This window comes from Zonotrichia leucophrys, chromosome 4 (genome assembly GCF_028769735.1).
Source record: "Zonotrichia leucophrys gambelii isolate GWCS_2022_RI chromosome 4, RI_Zleu_2.0, whole genome shotgun sequence".
NCBI lineage: Eukaryota > Metazoa > Chordata > Aves > Passeriformes > Passerellidae > Zonotrichia > Zonotrichia leucophrys.
The window spans coordinates 8,788,058-8,807,652 of NC_088173.1; the positions used below are offsets into that span (position 1 = coordinate 8,788,058).

General features: G+C 39.3%; 1 protein-coding gene across 1 annotated transcript in view; it reads left to right on the forward strand.

The window, feature by feature from the left end:
- KIT (KIT proto-oncogene, receptor tyrosine kinase) overlaps positions 1 to 19,105 on the forward strand; it is a 55,370-nt gene extending 36,265 nt beyond the window's left edge. The window contains exons 8-21 of the mRNA XM_064710403.1: positions 705 to 819; positions 1,989 to 2,182; positions 3,259 to 3,365; positions 3,458 to 3,584; positions 3,843 to 3,947; positions 4,041 to 4,151; positions 5,807 to 5,957; positions 7,755 to 7,843; positions 8,195 to 8,322; positions 10,926 to 11,048; positions 14,645 to 14,756; positions 14,850 to 14,949; positions 15,586 to 15,691; positions 16,804 to 19,105. Coding sequence (XP_064566473.1) covers positions 705 to 819; positions 1,989 to 2,182; positions 3,259 to 3,365; positions 3,458 to 3,584; positions 3,843 to 3,947; positions 4,041 to 4,151; positions 5,807 to 5,957; positions 7,755 to 7,843; positions 8,195 to 8,322; positions 10,926 to 11,048; positions 14,645 to 14,756; positions 14,850 to 14,949; positions 15,586 to 15,691; positions 16,804 to 16,929 — 1,694 coding nt within the window. The 3' untranslated portion in view covers positions 16,930 to 19,105. The remainder of the gene's footprint in view (positions 1 to 704; positions 820 to 1,988; positions 2,183 to 3,258; positions 3,366 to 3,457; positions 3,585 to 3,842; positions 3,948 to 4,040; positions 4,152 to 5,806; positions 5,958 to 7,754; positions 7,844 to 8,194; positions 8,323 to 10,925; positions 11,049 to 14,644; positions 14,757 to 14,849; positions 14,950 to 15,585; positions 15,692 to 16,803) is intronic.
- The last annotated feature ends 490 nt before the right edge of the window (positions 19,106 to 19,595 follow it).

Below are 19,595 nucleotides of genomic sequence, written 5' to 3' on the forward strand. Positions count from 1 at the left end.
GCAGCACTAACTCCTGTGCAGGATGTGACCGAAGGCATTGGCTGGATTAATTGCTTTCTAAACTACCAGAGCAATCACAAATTCTCATTTGGAAAGCTAATACCTTCAGCCCAGTGTTGGCTTCCTCTGCCTGCAATGTTTCAGAGAATCAGGCAGTTGGGCAGTTCAGTATCTTATAGAGGTGTGTGTCCTCTGTTGGGAGGCTTGCACTGGTTGCCTTGCATTGTGTTTCCTTTCCTGGCTGCAGCAGTAATATTGAATACACAGGGCAGATGTAGGAGGGATGTGGTTTGACAGATTTAGTACACTCTTAACTGGGAAGAAACTGTCCTTTTTACAGATGTGTAAAGTCACACTGTGCAGGAATGGGAACTTTACCATTGTTCTAAGCACAGACTTCTTTGGGTTGTTTAAGCTCTTAGCTTTGGTGGTTTAGGATCCTTTATCAAATCAAATACTCAGGGAAGATGAGGTATTCTTGTAATGTCCAGCCCAAGCATTCAGTGTAAGAGCTAATATTTTCACAGATGTTAGATTTTTGCAGGATACTGGTTCAGACCCAGACATCCTTGAGCATAAGAAAGTCTTGCTCACCTGAGTGATTGCATGGATTATGAGGCACACAGGTTGCTGATGTGAAGAGCAAATAGCAGTGTACATTCTGTGTTCCCCTAGTGGGTGACTATTGCTTTTCTTTATTGCAGCAAAGCCTGAGATTCTCACTCTGGATATACTTAGCAATGGTGTTCTCCAGTGTGTAGCTGCTGGATTCCCAGCCCCTACTATATACTGGTACTTTTGCCCAGGAACTGAGCAGAGGTAAGTTAAGTAAACAACAGTCTCCAAAGGTTGTTTTAGGTGCAACACATCCAATTGCTAACTACAAATTAAGAAAATGAAATGACTTGGTTACATTCAAATGTTGCATCGTGGTTTTCATGCTTTTTGGCATGGCATTATTTGCAGTATTTTGTGAGAACGCAGGGTTACATTTCATTTTTCTCCTTTGTATTCTGTCCTTGAAAGGGGAATAACCAACTGTGTAAAAGTAAAAGATAAAGTTTCTGCTGCAAGCTAGTTATGGCTTTTATCAGCTTGGCCCCAGATGACACATGTTCTATATGCAATTTCACAGAATGGCAATCACAGAATCACTTGTGAATATGGCTGTTATAATTTGTTTTACTGTGTAATGAAGTAATTTTTCCAGACATAATGTAATTAGATTTCTGTTCACATGAAACATATGACAAGTAAACAAGTCCAGTGTTGCTATGAATGAAATTGGGTGTTTTTAAAACCAGGTGTTTATAAGAAGATTGTAGAGTTTCCCTGTGAAGTGAGTGAGCATTTGTGAAGCAAGTTTTCAGGTTTTGCTTGACTTCCCCCATGGTTATATAATACTAGCAAGTAATGGGTCTCCTTCCCACTGGAGTAATTTTTAAAATGTCTGAAATAATTATTTCCTTAATGATTTCAAATAATACCTGTTTTAAAATCTTAAATGTGTGCTCATGTAGTAAATATGTGACATATGAAGGAGAAGCAACATCTTGAGAGAAAAGAACTGTCTGTTTTCTGACTGCATATAAGCTTCATGGTGTTCATGTATATCATGGACTTCTTTTGTGCTGTAATTTGATGATGCTTAGGAAACATTTTCAGAAGTGGGTAATAGACCACAACTGCTTGATAATGAAATTGAAAATGTATGTTGAATGGTATAAAACCCATAGAGAAGTTACAGACCTGTAGGTATGTGTAACCAAAAGCAAATGCAAAGACGTCGTGGTCTCCAGTTGGGCCAGGCTAGGTGTATGTATCCATTTTTCCTACTTCATACAAGACAGGAGTCACTGTGAATAGGCTGTTTCAGGGTTTAGATCTTCAGCTGAAACCCTTTGTGGACCAGAATTGTTCAGTTCTCTGTTGGTCTGGCACTCCAGGTAGCAATCCACTGCAGGTAACTGTCAGTATTGTTTCTCCAGGTGTTTTGATTCACCAACAATATCCCCCATGGATGTCAAAGTTGGTTACACAAATTCATCAGCCCCGTCATTTGAGCGGATCCTGGTTGAAAGCACCATTAACGCCAGCATGTTCAGGAGCACCGGCACCGTGTGCTGTGAGGCCTCCAGCAATGGGGACAGAAGCTCTGCTTTCTTCAACTTTGCTATTAAAGGTAACAGCCACAGAACATGGGTGGTGTGTGGCTCTTTCTGGAAAAGGATTTTAAGTGGTTTAGCTGTGAGAAGGTTACAGTACTGTGGCTGAGCGCATGATAACATACTTCGTTGCATGTTCTGCCTTTCAAAGTCTTGCTTTAATTTCTCAATGACTATTGTGGTACTGTCTTTTTATGGCACCTGTTCTGCAATGCAGTAGGTAGGTGTTTTTTTCTGTCTATGCAGCACAGAGGAAAACCACCTACAGCATTACCCTGACTTTCCTTCTCTCTGTCCCTTTTGTTTTCCTGTTTTTCTGTTTTGACTATTTAGGCCATCACTTCTTTTTTCAAAGAAAGATTGCATTTTATTTTGGGTTTTTACAATGTCTCAGGAAAAATGCAGTCCCCAACTTGCCTGGAGCCTTAGTGTCCTGCTGCTATAAAAGAAGTAACAACAACATGCTGCAAAAGGGCTTATGAGTTTTGTAGTGGTATTTGTAGGTTTGTGGGGGAGAAGAAAAACCCACTAGAACATAGATGATTTGAAATGTGTTTGTAAAGCTGTACTCTTCTTTGCAAAACCAAATGTTCTGCTTCTTTTTTTTTCTGTTACACCCAGATATAACATACAAATAAATACACCAGATTTGGGGCAGATGGGTTGTAGTAGAATTGTATTTCTTCACTACTTGGCACAACCTCTCCTTGTAAAGACTGTGCTGTAGTGATCATGCTTAGGTGGGGGGCAAAGGGGAGGAGAAGAAATTAGGACTTCAGATAAAAGCTTCTTTCTTTAACCTAACTTGATTGAGATCATGCAAACCCCTTGCATTAACTGATCTTAGTGCCAAACCCCCTGAATTAATGAAGCTGAGACTCCAAAGGCATCGAACTGCATGATTTCTGTGCCAGCTCCGTCTCCCACAGCTCATTCAGGAAAGACATGCTGATAAACCTGGAGCACATCTGGGAAAGTCAAATCCCCAAACTGTATTTCAAAAAGAAGAGACAAGGAAAGGTTTTCACCTGCATCTTTTTAATTTAGTTTTTCTTGTCCAGTATTTTTAGGAGAATTTTCTGTTCCTTTTCAGAGCAAATCCGTACACATACCCTTTTCACCCCTTTACTAACTGCATTTGGAGTTGCTGCAGGACTGATGTGCATCATAGTCATGATCCTGGTGTACATATATTTGCAGGTAAAATCAGAAGCCCCTTTGCCCAAACTAAACAAGTGTGTGAGCCACTTGTTGAGTCTTCAGTAGTAACATCAGTTCTCTTTCTTTTCCAGAAACCCAAGTATGAAGTTCAGTGGAAAGTTGTTGAAGAAATAAATGGAAACAACTATGTTTACATAGATCCAACGCAACTTCCTTATGATCACAAATGGGAATTTCCTAGAAACCGTTTAAGTTTTGGTTAGTTTAGATTTATTTAACTTCATCTGCAAGGTGGAACCTTCAAGTCTCATATGAGACTCTAGTCAAAAACAGCGGGGTTTTCTCACAAAGTTGTTTTACAATTATGCAGATAGTGATAAATACTCATTCTTGCTTTGGGACGAAAGGCAAGCAGGCATGTCTGCAATAGCTTCCTTGATATAATAAAATAAAATGTTGAGCCCTACAGGAGGAAGTACTCAAAGTTGTTACAAAGTATTTTGTTTGCTTTATTAGGTAAAACCCTTGGCGCTGGAGCTTTTGGGAAAGTTGTTGAAGCCACTGCTTATGGTTTATTTAAGTCTGATGCTGCTATGACGGTAGCAGTAAAGATGTTGAAAAGTAAGTTGCTGTAGTATATTACAGATATACCGTGTTTTCTCTCTTCCATCTGGCTGATGTGTTACATACTGAGTGCTGTGCTTTACCTTGCAGCCAGTGCCCATTTAACAGAGAGAGAAGCCTTGATGTCAGAGCTCAAAGTGCTGAGTTACCTTGGAAACCACATTAATATTGTGAATCTGCTTGGAGCTTGCACTATTGGAGGTGGGTTTATCTGCAGATTGTTGATTATTTCTGTTCTTTTCTAATTGCCAGGAGGATGGACTTTTTGAGGAAGAATCCAAGGTGCAGTTCTAAGTGTAGAAATTATAAATTTCATCTTACTGTCTTACATTTCATGCTTAGACAGGTTGCAGATCATCATGATTATCACCTGTGGTTTACTGAATCTAGATTTTAGGCTCATCATAAAACCATTAGTAAGACCAAAGTAGCTGCAGCTAGACAGGAAGGTTGCTTTTATTCTCTTTCATGTGAACCATTGCGTGCTTTCTTCTTGAGAGATAACAAAACGTACGGTATAAATTTTCACCTCCACCACACTGTTCCTCATTAATGAGAACTCGTTCCTTGTTGGTATCCAAGGTGAAGTCAACAGGCTTGTCTTGTCTAGTCTTCCAGCCTTCTGTTTAAACTGCAAATGTATCTGTCAAGGCACCACTGAAAGTACGAATTCTAAGCAACAGAAAGTTGAGAAAAGTAATTTTCCAAAAAAAGCATTGCACAACCATAGTGTTTTATATTTAGTATTAACTTCATAAGTTTGTTTTCTTACACAATAAAACTACAAAACTTACAGCTACAAAATCTCCTGAAGTGTCAATAGAGTGATAGAAACCTGTATTTTTAATTTGTATGCATTTTAATATGAAAGATGGTATTGATTCTTACACATATTTTAAAGAAAAGAATCTTGTAAAAATTCATAGTTTTAGGCAAAGGCAAAATATTTCTCACAATTAATGATTTAAAAAAAGGATGAAACAGTTTTGTTCAAGCATCCAACTAAGCCAACTCACGGGCCCGATTACATATCTCTCTTAGTAGAAAAAAAAGTCTTGTCTGTAAGAAAATCACACCACAAACACTTCTGTTGCTATTGTGAAAGCTATAATTTTTAACTGCAGAAAAATGGAAATAAACCAGTGAAGTTAGGAAATGATGGCACAGAGTAAACTTAGAGATGAAATAACACACAGTGTTATTTCATAGCTGGAGTCCATAGCTGAAGTCATTCACTCAAAAGACATATATTTGATCTATAAACATTGATGCCGAAGATGACTTGATTCCCTTTTCTGATTTCATTTTAATATTCTAAGACCTTGTGCAATGTAGTTTTCTGTGGCAGCAGGCTGTTCTGTTCGAATGATTTTTCCTATTATACTGCAGAATATAACACTCTACATCATTTCCAAAACATTACTGAAGGAGTGTGAAGCTCTACTGTAAACAGAAGTGAATCAAAAGGATTAATGTTTGAAGCTTGAGTTACTCTTAACGTTTGGAACAAATAACTTCCTTCAGGAAGTGAGCAAAATCAAACAGATGTGTCTGGCCAGAAACATTATCACATGAAAAAAGAGAAAAAGACTTGTTTGTTTAATTTTTATACAATGCTGTGCTATTGAGGGGCCGAACATTAATTGGGACACAGCTTTAGCTGGACCATAGTTGTTCATCTGTGAAAGGGAGGATGCTGGGTTACTTATCTATAACTTTTCAAGTCTAGACAGTGCTAGACATTGTGATTTTTTAATAGTCCAGCCTGTGTGCTTCACTGAATGCTAGCTTTATGTAAGGTTTTCTGCTTTGAAAACAACACTCACCAGCTTTTTAAACCTTACATGCATCTACAGGGCCCACTCTGGTCATTACAGAATATTGCTGTTATGGTGATCTTTTGAATTTTCTGAGACGGAAACGAGATTCATTTATTTGTCCAAAACATGAAGAACATGCAGATGCAGCTGTTTATGAGAACCTTTTGCATCAGTCAGAGCCTGCAGCGTAAGTATGACCTGCTGAAACGTACTTGTGTTTTTAGAAGATAGGGAAGGAGGAGAAATCAAAGTTTATTAGGGATAAGAGGTGTGGAGAAACATTTAATGCAGCAGGCTTTGAAGATTCTCTGCTGCACAAGAAAAAAATTTAATTAAGAGGCTATTTGTTCAGGGGGTGGTTTATTCCAACAGTGTCATTATATACAGAGTGGATTGTATGTGCTCTTTGTTTTTCTTCTTTATCAAATTTTCTGCAGTTATTTCATGCACCTCCTTGGCTCCAATTTTTTGTACATATTTATGTTTATTGCTATTAAACTTTGGTAGTGCTTATTTGGCACTTCAAATGACAATTTCCGCAGTCTCAGGCCTTTAGTACCCTGAGTTCTCCCAAATTCCTACCTTCAGAAATGATTTTTTAAAAATATCAAACCAGTGTCTTAAAATGTCAGTAGCAGGCTGCCACTGACAGCTCACTGCGTTTTGTGTTGAAACAGCCTGTCTCATCGCTCTGAGATTGCTCTTGCACTTAATTCTCCTGTATATTTTTAACTGCTGTGTTTTATATACCATCCCAGAGTTCTTTCCAAGGGCGTTTCCAAGCAGATTTCCTTCCGTTTGCAAAGTGAGAGACAGCTTACCAAAACCCTCGGGCCATTAAAATACCTGCCCATTCTAAATTTTAGTCTTTTTATTGCCCCAGTGGGCCTGTTACTTTGTGTTGGCAGCCGAAAAAGAAGCAGGCAGACCCAAGGAGCTGGAAAAGTTCTTTATCCCAGCAAGGCATAGTACTGGTGAAGCTGTTTGTGCCATGGCAATAAATGGGTAGCTGGGGATGCCCCAGAGAGGTTGAGACCACTGGGGTGATGAGCATAAGGCTGTGATTTGCCATTGGAGGTGTGCTCTCTGTTCAGTGAAGGGATTGTGCTATTTAAACATACTGAGTTATTGTAAAATGAGTTTACAAACGGCAAATTGTAAACTGAGTTATTAACAGCAGAGTATTTACAAGATTCTCATGTTAGTATTTACTGCTGCTGAATGTGTCAGATGTGTTTGTGGTGGTAACTAAAGCTATTGGTGATCCCATTGCTCCTTCCCATGTTAGCTCTGTGGCTGCATTTATTGTCCTTAAACTAAGCAGATGTTTCAGGCTAAGGAAGTATATGAATTCTAATAGTAATGAAGTGAAAAATGCCAAAGTACATCCATCATTTCCAAAGGTGCCTAAACTGTATTTATAAACCATATAGTAATGAAAATCTGTACATTTGAATTATATATAGCAATAAGAAAATTTAAACTTAAAAGAATCTAGCAGATGGCTGTCCCAAGACTTGGCTGATCTTTTGAAATACATGTGAATCCCCTACGGAACTTGGGAATTTCTGAATTTAACATTTTTTACCATTTGTCGTCTGCATTTCAATTGCCAATTGAACTGCTGAAATAGTCTGGTAGAAGCTGGCCTAAGCAGAAAAAGGAAGCACTAGCAGATCCTGTAAAATATCTGGATGTTAATATAAAGAGAATGAAGTCTGTATAAACAGTATTTATGTGAATGGTTTTGTTTACTCACTGAGCCAAACTCCAAACTTTGAGGTGTACCATTAACTGTACCAACAAACCTCCCTTTCTGTACAGACATTTCCTCTTTTTTTTTCACACACCCACGAATTTCCAGTTAACTGATAATCTGTAAATCAATTATTCAGAAGGTTGGCTTGATGCTGGCTTTTTGTTTGGATAGTTTTTGAGACTTTTTTCAATAAACTATGTTTCTTTTGTTCTGCTGCCTCTACAGTGATGTTGCCAATGAGTACATGGACATGAAACCAGGAGTGTCATATGCAGTCCCACCAAAGGCTGACAAAAAACGACCTGTGAAGTCTGGTGAGTTCAGTGACAAGGAATTCTGTTTGCTGATAGGAGTGCAGGAAGACAGGCTTCATGCCGGTTCAGTTTTAGCATATTTGTCTTTTGTGAATGGGGATACTTAAAACTCAGTAATTGGTGTGAGAAGGCTTGAAAAAGAACAATATGCTAAATTACAGTGTCCTGTATTTCTTCACACTTTAATGGAGTATCAGGATTATTTTTCCTTTTTGGTGATGGGCTATTTATGTGATTCTAGACTGGTACTTACTAAAATTACTGTTTTGTTTAATGTCAAAACAACTCTGCGTGATTTCTACATGATTACACTCGCTTAACTCAAAAGCTGTTGTTGTTTACATTGTGTAGGATCCTACACTGATCAGGATGTTACCCTTTCTATGCCGGAAGATGATGAACTTGCTTTAGATGTAGAAGATCTGCTAAGTTTTTCTTACCAGGTGGCAAAGGGCATGAGCTTCCTTGCCTCCAAAAACGTAAGTTCAGAATTTTTCAGAGATGGACAGAATCAGTAGATTTTTTGTCACTTTCAGTGTTTTAATGGGATCTGTGTGTTTAAATGGTGAATATTTCTATGTTCTTTTCAACAAGCACTGCAAACTGATAGGCTCCCTCTCATACCTGAAGCTTTACATGGTGTTGGAGTTATGTACAGTGCTTATTGGCCAAAAATGATGTTTTATACCCCCTAAAACAGAGGTCAATGTGAAGCAGTGTTGTTGTATATCCACTGCTGTGGGTAGTAGAATCAGTGCCATGGTATCTATTTGCATGAGTTTTAAACAGCACTGCACTTGCTACTTCTCTCATGCAGAATACTGCCTTAAACAGGGGAGGTGTCACATTGTGTGCTCTTTTTGTAAGCATGGCTTAATTCACAGGAGATGTCTTGATTTTTAGTTTTCTGGAAAGATAAGATCAGCTTAGAGACCCACAAAAAATCTTCATTGACTACACTGAACATAATAGACATTCCTCTGGGTTTCATCGGAGAGGTATTGCATAACAGAAGGGGATTTATAAAGAAGTCTTAAGCACAGCATAATTAGTACCTCCCTGTGGCTATTCTTGCATTTTATTGCAAAAGTGCCATTTAACATGTAAACATTATAACTAATGTAGCTAGCTACTACAGGTACACCTTAAATAAAGTACAAAACCAAACTTAGGCAATTCAAGGAAAGGAAGACAATCCTGGAGTCCTGTGTTACTATTGGGAAATGTATTTTGAATTCTGCTCTGAGGAAAGTGCACATTAAAACTTGCTTTTGCACTTGTTTTTTTTTTCTCCCACTGCTCCTTCTTCCAAACCAAAGCATAAGTTCCCTTTAGTTTATTTTTCATCTATCAACACATTCAAAACAGGCCTGACATGCAAACATATCATATTACAGATGAAACACAGATTCACCACGCTCCTGCATCCTTCACTGTTGAGGATGTGCAGTGCTTAGCACACTCATTCTGTATTTCTTCTGTTTTCCTAAAGAGTAGCCCCTGGATCCATTATGTATCATTCCTGGTGACTTTTTCTTTACAGTCCTTCCATTTTTACAGACACAATGGCATTAAATGGCAGCAAAGGCAGTAAAGAATGTCACATCACCTCACCTTGAGGATGGGAAGTAATGTGCAGTATCGCTTTGGCAGTGCTGAGTTAACACCTATATCACAGAATTAAACTGCAGTGCACTAATGTGTTACTGGTCCTCTTCAGTTATGTATACTTGCACTCTTTGGGCTCCAGCAGTTGAGTTAGTTAATGCAGACTGCTGTGGGCTGCCTCACATCCCTGAGGCAGGAGATGCCTTCATCAGAGCTTCCTCCCTTGGACAAAGTGTCTATATTCAATGCAAACTGCACTGATTCTGGAGGAACAAGGCAGAGCCATACTGACTCTTGGCAGTTCCTTTGCCTTGCTGCTTCAGTGCTGTGTGACAGCTTCACATATGCAAAGTGCAGAATGCATGGTATGCAGAGGTGAACAGGAGTCTACCAAAACCATGGAATAGTAAAAATCATTCCTCATGTAAGCATGCTAAAAGGACAGAGATTAAGTTACTTGTGCAAGCTTGATTTTCACAACCTTTGATATTTTAGGTCATTTTTTTTGGCTAGAAATTCCAAAAGTTCTGTATTTCAAAGAAAAAAGGAAAATTGAACTGTTTTCAGTTATATTTTAGACAGCTGTAGCCTGCATGGTGAATACCATCCATAAAGCTGAAGCTTAATACTCTTCTTTGCAGATGAAAGAAGAAATCATTTAGTTAGAGAATCCCCTCCATTCTCTAGCAAACATACATGGGCTCCACAGTTTTATGCAAAGAAACACAGGTGCTGGGAAACTCAGACACCCTTCTGGAACTGCAGTTACCAACACATGCCCACTTCTAAAGTAAAAACTGGAATACTGGGTGGTTAGGTCACTGAATGCATGACCATCTGTTGAAAGATACTGGCATGTGAGAATTTCCATATTTTAAAATACTTAAGTCTGCTAAATCTCTTGTAGATACTTAATAATTTAGCTTTTCCAGATGAGTGTTTCTGTTACAGGATTCAGTTTTTGTGTACTTTGAAGTTGTTACCATAATTTCCCCTATTTTCAGATTTTCAGCACTTCTATATCAACGACAATAGCTACTTCACAGAATATTGGGAATATTTTGGAAACAAAATATTTGGTAACAAAACAAAACTATTTGGAAACAAAAACATTTTCACCTCTGTTTTTTCCTGTATTAGGAAACAAGCCAGTGATGATTTTGATAAATCAGAAAAAAAGTGCATTAAATTTTAGCTGAGAATATGAAACACTGCAAAATTCAACGACTTTGACTGGTGTTTTCTAAACTAAATGCATAGACAACCTTATTATTGTGGATTGATGTAATTATTGTAAAGATACGAGATCAGAATGTTTACTCATCTGAGTAAGCTTATTAGCACATGGCTTCATTGTGATTTTTACAGCTTGCCTTAAAATGCATAATACAGTAAGTTACATAGCTAAGTAAACATGTAACGAAGCCTGTTAGGAATATTATCAACTAGTTTTGTTTGTTTGTCTATTATTTAGTGCATTCATAGGGATCTGGCCGCAAGAAATATTCTTCTGACTCATGGTCGAATTACAAAAATCTGTGACTTTGGCCTGGCAAGAGATATAAGGAATGACTCAAATTACGTGGTCAAAGGAAATGTAAGTATACATGATACTTAATACACTTGTTTTAAGTTAAGCAAGTTCCTGTTGTCTTGATGTGCAAACAAAAGTCTTTTTTAGTTAGATGGAAATCTGGATTTTCCAGTTCTGGTGTGTGTATGTGTATATATATATATATATATATATATATATATATATCCGTGTTGGCTAGGAGGAGAAATTTCTGACATAGATGTGTGTGCTGACAAAATTCTTAGTTTATACTTGTTATACTGGAAAGTATGTGCTCATAGCTGAATGCATGTTGTAGTGAAAGAAATGTTTTTGCTGCACCAATATAATGTCCAGTCTTCTTATTATACATGAATGCACTCAAAAGTACTGATCTATAATTGCTAGTTTTGACATGGAAATACTCTAGTATCCCATAGTAAATTTTGGAATTATTTGGAAACATTATCCCTGGGCGTTGCACTATTTGTCAGTTATTGAAATAGTTTATTTTAAAAATATCTAAATAATCAGGGTTTTGTAGCCTCTCCTTTTCTGTAAGGGAGCACTCAGACAATGAAAACTGAAGTGTGAATTTACTGATTAGAGCATCAATGGGAGGCAAAAACATCTTGGTTTTCTCTGATTCAATAGAGACATCCTAACCTCCCTCGTATGTGTAACAAACACAGCTTTAGCTTTCAGCTGTAGCTCAAACCCTGTAACAGGGTTGGAACAAGACACTATATTTTCATGAGAAAAGTTTAAAACCTCCCATGTAGAAGAGTACCGACCTCACAAGTACCTATTAAACCTCTGGAGGGGTACAAAGGCACTTTGAAGTGATGCAGATTACCTTGGCAGCACTTGCAGTCCCCTTTAAAGTGCCAGAGCAGTAAAAAGAGCCCTACTACAAAAGAAAATCGAGCTTCTCTGTGGTTAAGCTGGGGAAGTGTTTATGAAGTATAGGTATTTTGCATCTCAAACTGATTTATGCTGCCTGGCTTAGTGTTCTAAGTCTGTGTCAGATAGGTGCAGCCAGCTGCTGCCTTCAGAGTACGTATGCTTTCCCTTGCACAGTTTTTCAAAGGAGAAGATCCCTGTTCAGCAAGGCAGCCCTTGTCCCCAGTTCAGCTGAGGGCTCCATGATCTTAATGATGAGGGCTGGTCATTACTTAGGGGCTTGACAGCACATGAACTAAAGCTTACTTCTCCTGCCTTTGGCAAGCTGATAAAGAAAGAAAATGGCACACCTGAGCATCTCTCACCAAAGGAGTTTGCCACTCAGATAACTTCAGTCAATCCATGGTACCTCAGGTATGACATAACTCTGGTGCTGTGCTGTTACCCAGCAGGCCTTGAAGTCTCAGGTACCTACAGCATCCTTATTTTAGGCTGTGAGACGGGTTTATTGTTTTCTTCAAAACAATGTCAGTACCAGCCACTGGTTCAGGTTAGGGAGCAGTAGGAGCTGAAATAATTCATAAGTGCCTGCTGTGACAAAATGTTGAGTAGTGTTTAGTGTAACCAAGCTACTTTCAGGCTCAAGGTCAGATCAAGAGCTGCCTGATCATAAAGGGTCCTGGGAGCAGGAAGTTTAAACAGCAGCTTAGGAGGGAAATGTGCAACTGAGTTTTATTTGTCTAGGTTATCCATTAAGTTTTCTGAGTTCATAGAATCACAGAATCATAGAATGGTTTGGGTTGGAAGGACCTTCTAAGATCATCTAGTCCAACCCCACTGCCATGGGCAAGGACATCTTTTCACTAGATCAGGTTGCTTAGAGAGCCATGCAGTCTGACCTTGAACATCTCCAGTGTTGGAAATGTTGCCCAGGTGAAGTATCCACAACCTCTCTGGACTACCTGTTCCAGTCTCTCACTATCATCATCATAATTTTTTTCCTTGTTTCCAATCTAAATCCATGCCCTTTCAGTTTAAAACCATTTTTCCTTGTTCAGTCATCACAAGCCCCAGTAAAAAGTCTCTTTCCATCTTTGTTGTAAGTCCTCTTTATATAGGCCACAATGAGGTCTCCCTTCTCTTCTCCAGACTGAATAACCCCAGCTCTCTCAAACTTTCTTCACATGAGATGTGTTCAAGCCTTCTGATCATTGGGAGAAAGAAGTCTGTTTTTTCCAAAGCAGGAAGAATGTTTAGGACAGAGGTCTGACCAGCTCCTACAATCAGACAAGGAAAGGGCAAACCAGGGAGAGGAAGGTGGAAGCAAATGCAAAGGCTTCCTGTGTCCTTTCTTCTGCTCCAGTTAGCATTCATAAGGGATCTTTCCATTCCCACACAAACTTAAAAAAAAAAAATCACAGAATCATAGAATTGTTCAGGTGGTAAAAGACCTTTTAGATCATTCACTCCAACTGCTAACCCAGCACTACCAAGTCCCCTAAACCATTTCTCTAAGCCCCACATCTAACATGTTTTTTAAATATGTCCAGGGATGGTGACTCCATCACTTCCCCAGGCAGCCTATTCCAATGCTTGACAGCCCTTTTGGTGAAGATTTTTTCCTGATATCCAATTAAAACCTCCCCTGGCACAATTCAAGGCCATTTTCTGTGATCCTGTCACTTGTTGTGTAGAAGAGACAGATCCCCACCTTGCTACAGCGTCCTGTTGGGTAGCTGCAGAGAGCACTAAGGTCTCCCCCAGCCTCCTTTTCTTTGGGATAAATGACTCCAAATCCCTCAGCTGATCCCTGTAGGGCTTAATGTTCCAGGCTCTTCATTACCTTCTTTGTTTTTCTTTGGAAACACTCCAGTACCTAAATGTCAGTGTTGTAGTGAGGGGCTCCGAACTGGACACAGGTTATGAGGTGCAGCCTCAGCAGTGCTGAGCACAGGGGGCAATCCCTGCCCTGCTCCTGCTGGCCACACTGTTGCTGACACAGGCCAGGGTGCCATTGGCCTGCTTGGCCACCTGGGCACATCTGGCTCATGTTCATCTGCTGCTGAGCAGCACCCCCAGGTCCTTCATTGCTGGGCAGCTTTCCAATCACTCTTCCCCCAGCCTGTAGCACTGCAGGGGGTTGTTGTGACCCAAGGGCAGGATCTACCACTTGGCCTTATTGAACCTCATACAACTGGCTTGGCTCATAATCCAGCCTTCCTGCCCTCCAGCAGATCAACACTTCTACCCAAAAATATATATATTAATATATATTACTTTTATCTGAATTTAAATTTTTCTACTGATAGACTAAGGAGCTGATGTATTGACTAAAGCCTTGAAGCATCTTGACTATGTCAATCTTATTTGGTTGCCTGTGCCAGCCAGTCCACCAAAGTAGACTTGCTTACATGCTTAAGTAACCATGCCATGATCACTTACATTATTTTCCTCTGACTTCCTGATATCCTTTATTAATTAGACAGAAGGAGTCAAACAGTATTCAGAAAATCAGAGTGCAAGGAACAGTATTAGCTTGGTGGACCCACAGAAAGATGGATCACTAGCAATGCAGCACTTGGAGACTCTAAAATGCTAAAAGTTTCTTTTTGGTTGGATACTTCTTGATTTTAAAAATATTTAATGCACATTAAAAAAACAGAACAAGTTGATTTTACTTTGTCAATTCTTTATTCCTTATATCTATTGTCTTAATTTATTCCCTCTTCCCTGGAAAGGCTCGTCTTCCCGTGAAGTGGATGGCACCTGAAAGTATTTTCAATTGCGTCTACACCTTTGAGAGTGACGTCTGGTCTTACGGGATATTGCTTTGGGAGCTCTTTTCTTTAGGTAAGCTCCTTCAAGATGTGTACTTCATATCTGTTTCATTTGGGGGTTTACTGTAGGTGCAGAAATCATATTGCTCACCTGCTCTCTCAACAGGAAGCAGCCCTTATCCAGGGATACCTGTGGACTCCAAGTTCTATAAAATGATCAAAGAAGGATACAGGATGTTCAGCCCTGAGTGTGCACCACCTGAAATGTAAGTGAGCAACCAGCACCTCCAATCATCCAAACAACAGTAAAGATGTGAAGAAAGGGAAGCTTCTGTTCTTGCACTAAGGCTCATTGCACTGCCCCATTGTAATTTTTTAAAGTAATTTTCATGTTTTAAATAATTCATGTACTCTTAACTAGCAGAATACACGCCTGTGTTGTTACAAGGAATGAAATACACTCATGCCTTGTGCCATCTGATCACTTTGTCATGGCACCTGCTCTCTGTCAATAAATTATTGACAGATCACAAAACATAATTAAACATTTTTACTTCAGATAAAGAAGTCAGTGAGATGTATCACCAGACTGTACAGCATCTGCATTTGTGCTTTACTTCCTGACAGCAAGAGGACTGGCTACTGATCTTCTTTATGAGACATTCCTAATTCACTATTTTGTAAATGGATTGGCATTTAACAAGCTGTCAAAGAACATTGTGTCCAGAGCCTCCCATTAGTGGTGAGTTCTCTGTTGTCACAAACACAGGTCTTAGCAGCAACATTCCTGTTCTTAAATTCATTTAAAGAAGATGCATCGCTTTTGTTTCAAATAATAATGCAGGAGAGATAAGAACTAAGGATTTCTTCATGAGCAGTATTTAATTTTGGTGTCTTTACAGGTATGACATAATGAAGAGTTGCTGGGATGCTGATCCCTTGCAGAGACCCACATTTAAACAAATTGTACAAATGATAGAGCAGCAGCTTTCAGATAATGCCCCCCGGGTAAGTTATGGATTAAGCAGTTTCAAGCGAGATGTTACACTAGAGCTGTGAGAAGGAGAGTCCAGGCACTGCATTTCTGATATTACTTATGTAGCTTTGCAGCATCAGTCTGGGTAGTAAGAATGATGTTTGGGCTATTCCATTAGACAGTATCTGTCTAAGCCCATACCCAACATTTATTAGCTGCAGAACATTTTTTGCATTACTGATGTTTCTCACTTACAATAGACCTGTCACAACAATTTTGACATTACAAAATGCAACAGTACTGCATAAATTCACCTTATCCTAAACTATGAAAAATTCTGTTAATCTGGGAAACATCCCAGAAATAAATACGATTAGTTTTTATTAGGAAAGCCATTGGATGAAGGGGTGGAGCCTTTGGCACTCTTCTGTATCTTCTCACTTCCCTCCCCTAATACATTTACATAACCTTGGAGGTATGTTGTGACAAATAGTGTGTGCTGCTCTTTCAACCATTCCATGGCAGAAGCTTATTCTGAGCAGGCAACTGGAAAAAACTGTCCAAAGAAAAACTGGAGGCACATCCTAAACTTGGATCATCTCTCTCCATAACTTTGTGTGTTACTAGGGTTTACAAAAGTACGTTTAGACCTGACTTAAAAATATAGCTTCCTTTTACTTTCTGGATGCCTCGTTTGGGAAGAGAGTACATGGCTTCCTGACAATTTGAGAAAAGAGGAAACTGAAAGCTGCTGGTGTTCGATTGCATCCTGTAGTGTATTTTTGGCAGGTGCAGGCATTACTAAAACAAAAGCAAGAATCTGAAGGAATTATTGGTGAGATTTCTGGGGGAGCTTAGTAATAACCTGAGCTATTTCTTCTTTTTGAGCTCAGTTGAAATTTGGCATGCAGTTGGAAACTAGAGTGTTTTTAGTAACTGAGACTGAGCTTCGTGATTCTTTAAAGTAGCAGTTAAGCCCAAGACCTTTTGACACTGTTTTCATTTGCAAAGAAGTTCCTGAGCTGGAGCCCTTCCACAGCAGTGTATAGTACAGGGAGGGAAAAGGCTAAGAAAGGAATGCTCTCCAAGAATGTGTGAAGGGAGCAGTCTGCAGAGTACTGACACCAGTGTTTGGCTTCTGCAGGTTTATGCCAACTTCTCAACCCCACCTTCCAGCCAAGGAAATGCTCCAGATCACTCTGTGAGGATTAACTCGGTGGGCAGCAGTGCTTCCTCGACTCAGCCTCTCCTGGTACGCGAAGATGTTTGAGTGGCATGTGAAGAAGAGGAGATCAGATGTGTTAGCTGTTTGTATTGTGCAGGGGCTGAGAGAGGGACAACTTCAGTAATTTCTCTTTCTTTTACTTACTACTACCACTGTGTAGCTGAAATGTTGTTGTAATACTGTCCTTTACCATGCACTGTTATACATAAACTTAATCTGCTGAGCACGGTTACAGGCATCATTGCAGTGTTAATTGAAGCTGTATATATTTTGCTATATTGTGTGTATTTGCAGTAGAGAGCCAGATGTGAAAAAAACATCCGACAAAAGAAATCCTAAGCCAGGGTGTGGAGTTAGATGACTGTAGATCAAACCAAATCTGCAGTGGTTAGTCTCTGGATCTGTGCCTGGAATGCATACAGTCATTTTCTAGTTAATCTTGTTTTTCTGAATTTCTGAAATAAACAAGTATTAAGTTAATGGTTTTGTAAACCCCTTTCCACATCCAGCCAAGCCTGAAAGGCTTTCTCAGGCAGGTATTATAGTTTGGAGGCCAATGAGGGTGCTGTATTTACCTGGGGAAAAGAGGTGAAGGAACCAAGACCCTTCCAAAGGTGATCTGCACAGCTGGAAACCCTCCTGGGAGCTCTGGGGTTTAAACCAGAGGAGAAGGGAGGAAGAGTATGGATTTTCGTTTTTATTTCCCAGCTGCGCTGTCAGCCTTGCAGACCAGTTGCACTGTTTCCATGGATATATGCACTATTTCCCACCAGGAAGTGCATTCCCTGCCAGGATGAAGCTGCCCATTGCTGGGTCTCACTCCACCATGGAACCTGAACTGCTTCTGCGGCCCTCTGCCTGGGGTGCCCAAAGACTTTGACATTTGTTTTGCTAATAGTTGCATCTAAAAGTGTTCCCCAAAGATAGGTGGGCCCTATCAAATTGGTCAGAAAAGAGGAGGAAGGCTGCTTCCAGTAAACTGTGTGTCCGGAGAGGAGGCTGTTTAACGACTCATCTTATCTATGGGAGACCAGAGAAAAATAATGCTCTCCTGGGGGCCCTTTCCTTATCTTGTCCTACCCAGGTGAATCTTTCCCACAGGCAGTCTTGGACAGTGTTAACTGGAAAGGGCTATTCTCCTCCACACCAAGTTGTTTCCCTGGTAGCCCAGAGATGATAATGAAGAAGAGTCTAACTGAGAAGTGCCAAATTTATAAATGGCATAAAAAAAAGCATCCTTTCATTCTTCTTTGAAAGACACGAAGCTTTGGGGTCAGAATCTGTTGAGCCCAGGGCTGTGCTTAAACGTGTTTTCTAACCCCTTTTCTTCCCACCAGGAACACTGCTGGTTCTCGTCTTCCTTTGTTTCTGACCCCTAAAAATAAGTAAAGGCATCGAGAGAAGTATTTCTCAGAGGCAGAGTACTACTTGAGTACCTATTTATTTACAATGCACTTAAGCACTCTGTTACTTACTTTACCAGGATTTTGGTTGAGTTTACATGCAATTCAAATGTGTAACTAGCTGCCCAAATACAAGGTAATTGTAAATACACACGTTGGTAGTATATTTTGGGTTACATTGAATACCGCGCTCCTTCTATGACTGTGCATTTGGTTTGTTGTTACAGGAATCTGTCTTTCAGAGTTGAATAAAAAAAATTAGCCATTTGCACTGAACTTACTTAGGCTGTTGCACCTTTCCAAAGTTAGCCATTTGTTTGGATGCACTCTTATGCATACTAGTTGTTGAGCATTTTCAGTTTAATGCTATAAAAGCTCTTTTGTAACGTGTTGGCTTTTGGAGCAACTGTAGACAAACTAGTTGTTATAGATGTCTCGGTACTTTACAGACACTTAGCTGAAAGAGGTTTGGGTTTTTTCGTTCTTGAAATTTATATTTTTATAATTTGGGGGGGTTTGAAACTTATTTTGCAATGGCTTGGTGTTTTGACTGGGTTTATGCATTGTTTTTGTAAATATGGAAATGTAGCAATAATGTCCTTTTGACTATTCTCAGTCCTTGAGTCTCAAAAATATTTTTTTATATATATATATATGCAAAAACTATATGTATAAATATGTAAGTGTTTGAAAGTTTATGAAACACTTATGGATATGTTGCTCAGTTGTAGAATTGCAGTTAAGAAAAGTTCAAATAAATCTGTAAATATGTATTCAAATGCTAACAATGTGTATTATGGTGAAACTGAATATTTTCATGTAAGTCTTAATAAATTTCTGGGTTGAAGCAAAATCTCAGTGTCTGGCCACACACAGGTCAAGTCTGGCATTCTGAAACACTTTTGCAAGTACGTGCCAAAAAAATTTATTTGCTATGTAAGTTCTTTACCTGTGAATATATGGGACAAATACTTGAAAATTCCAATGCAGCTTTGTTCTGGAAGAAAATTGCAGTTAGAAGATTGATCTTGTAGTCTGTTGGTGCAGTCGATATGTCATGAGGGGTCATGAAGGGAAAGCTGCCCTCACTTGAGCAGGTACTCTGTGTCTTAGTGGGAGTCCCTCTGATGTAGTTACTCCAGGTGTTAAATCTGTGACTCCCCATCTCACACTTGTTTCTATGCTGCCTAAGGTTTGCCTGCTTGTTATATGATTTAATTGTAGTTATGGAGCGTATAAATCTCTACAATTACCCTACTAAAACCCCTACTAACTTATATGGGAGACAAATCTCAACCATTTTGGTCC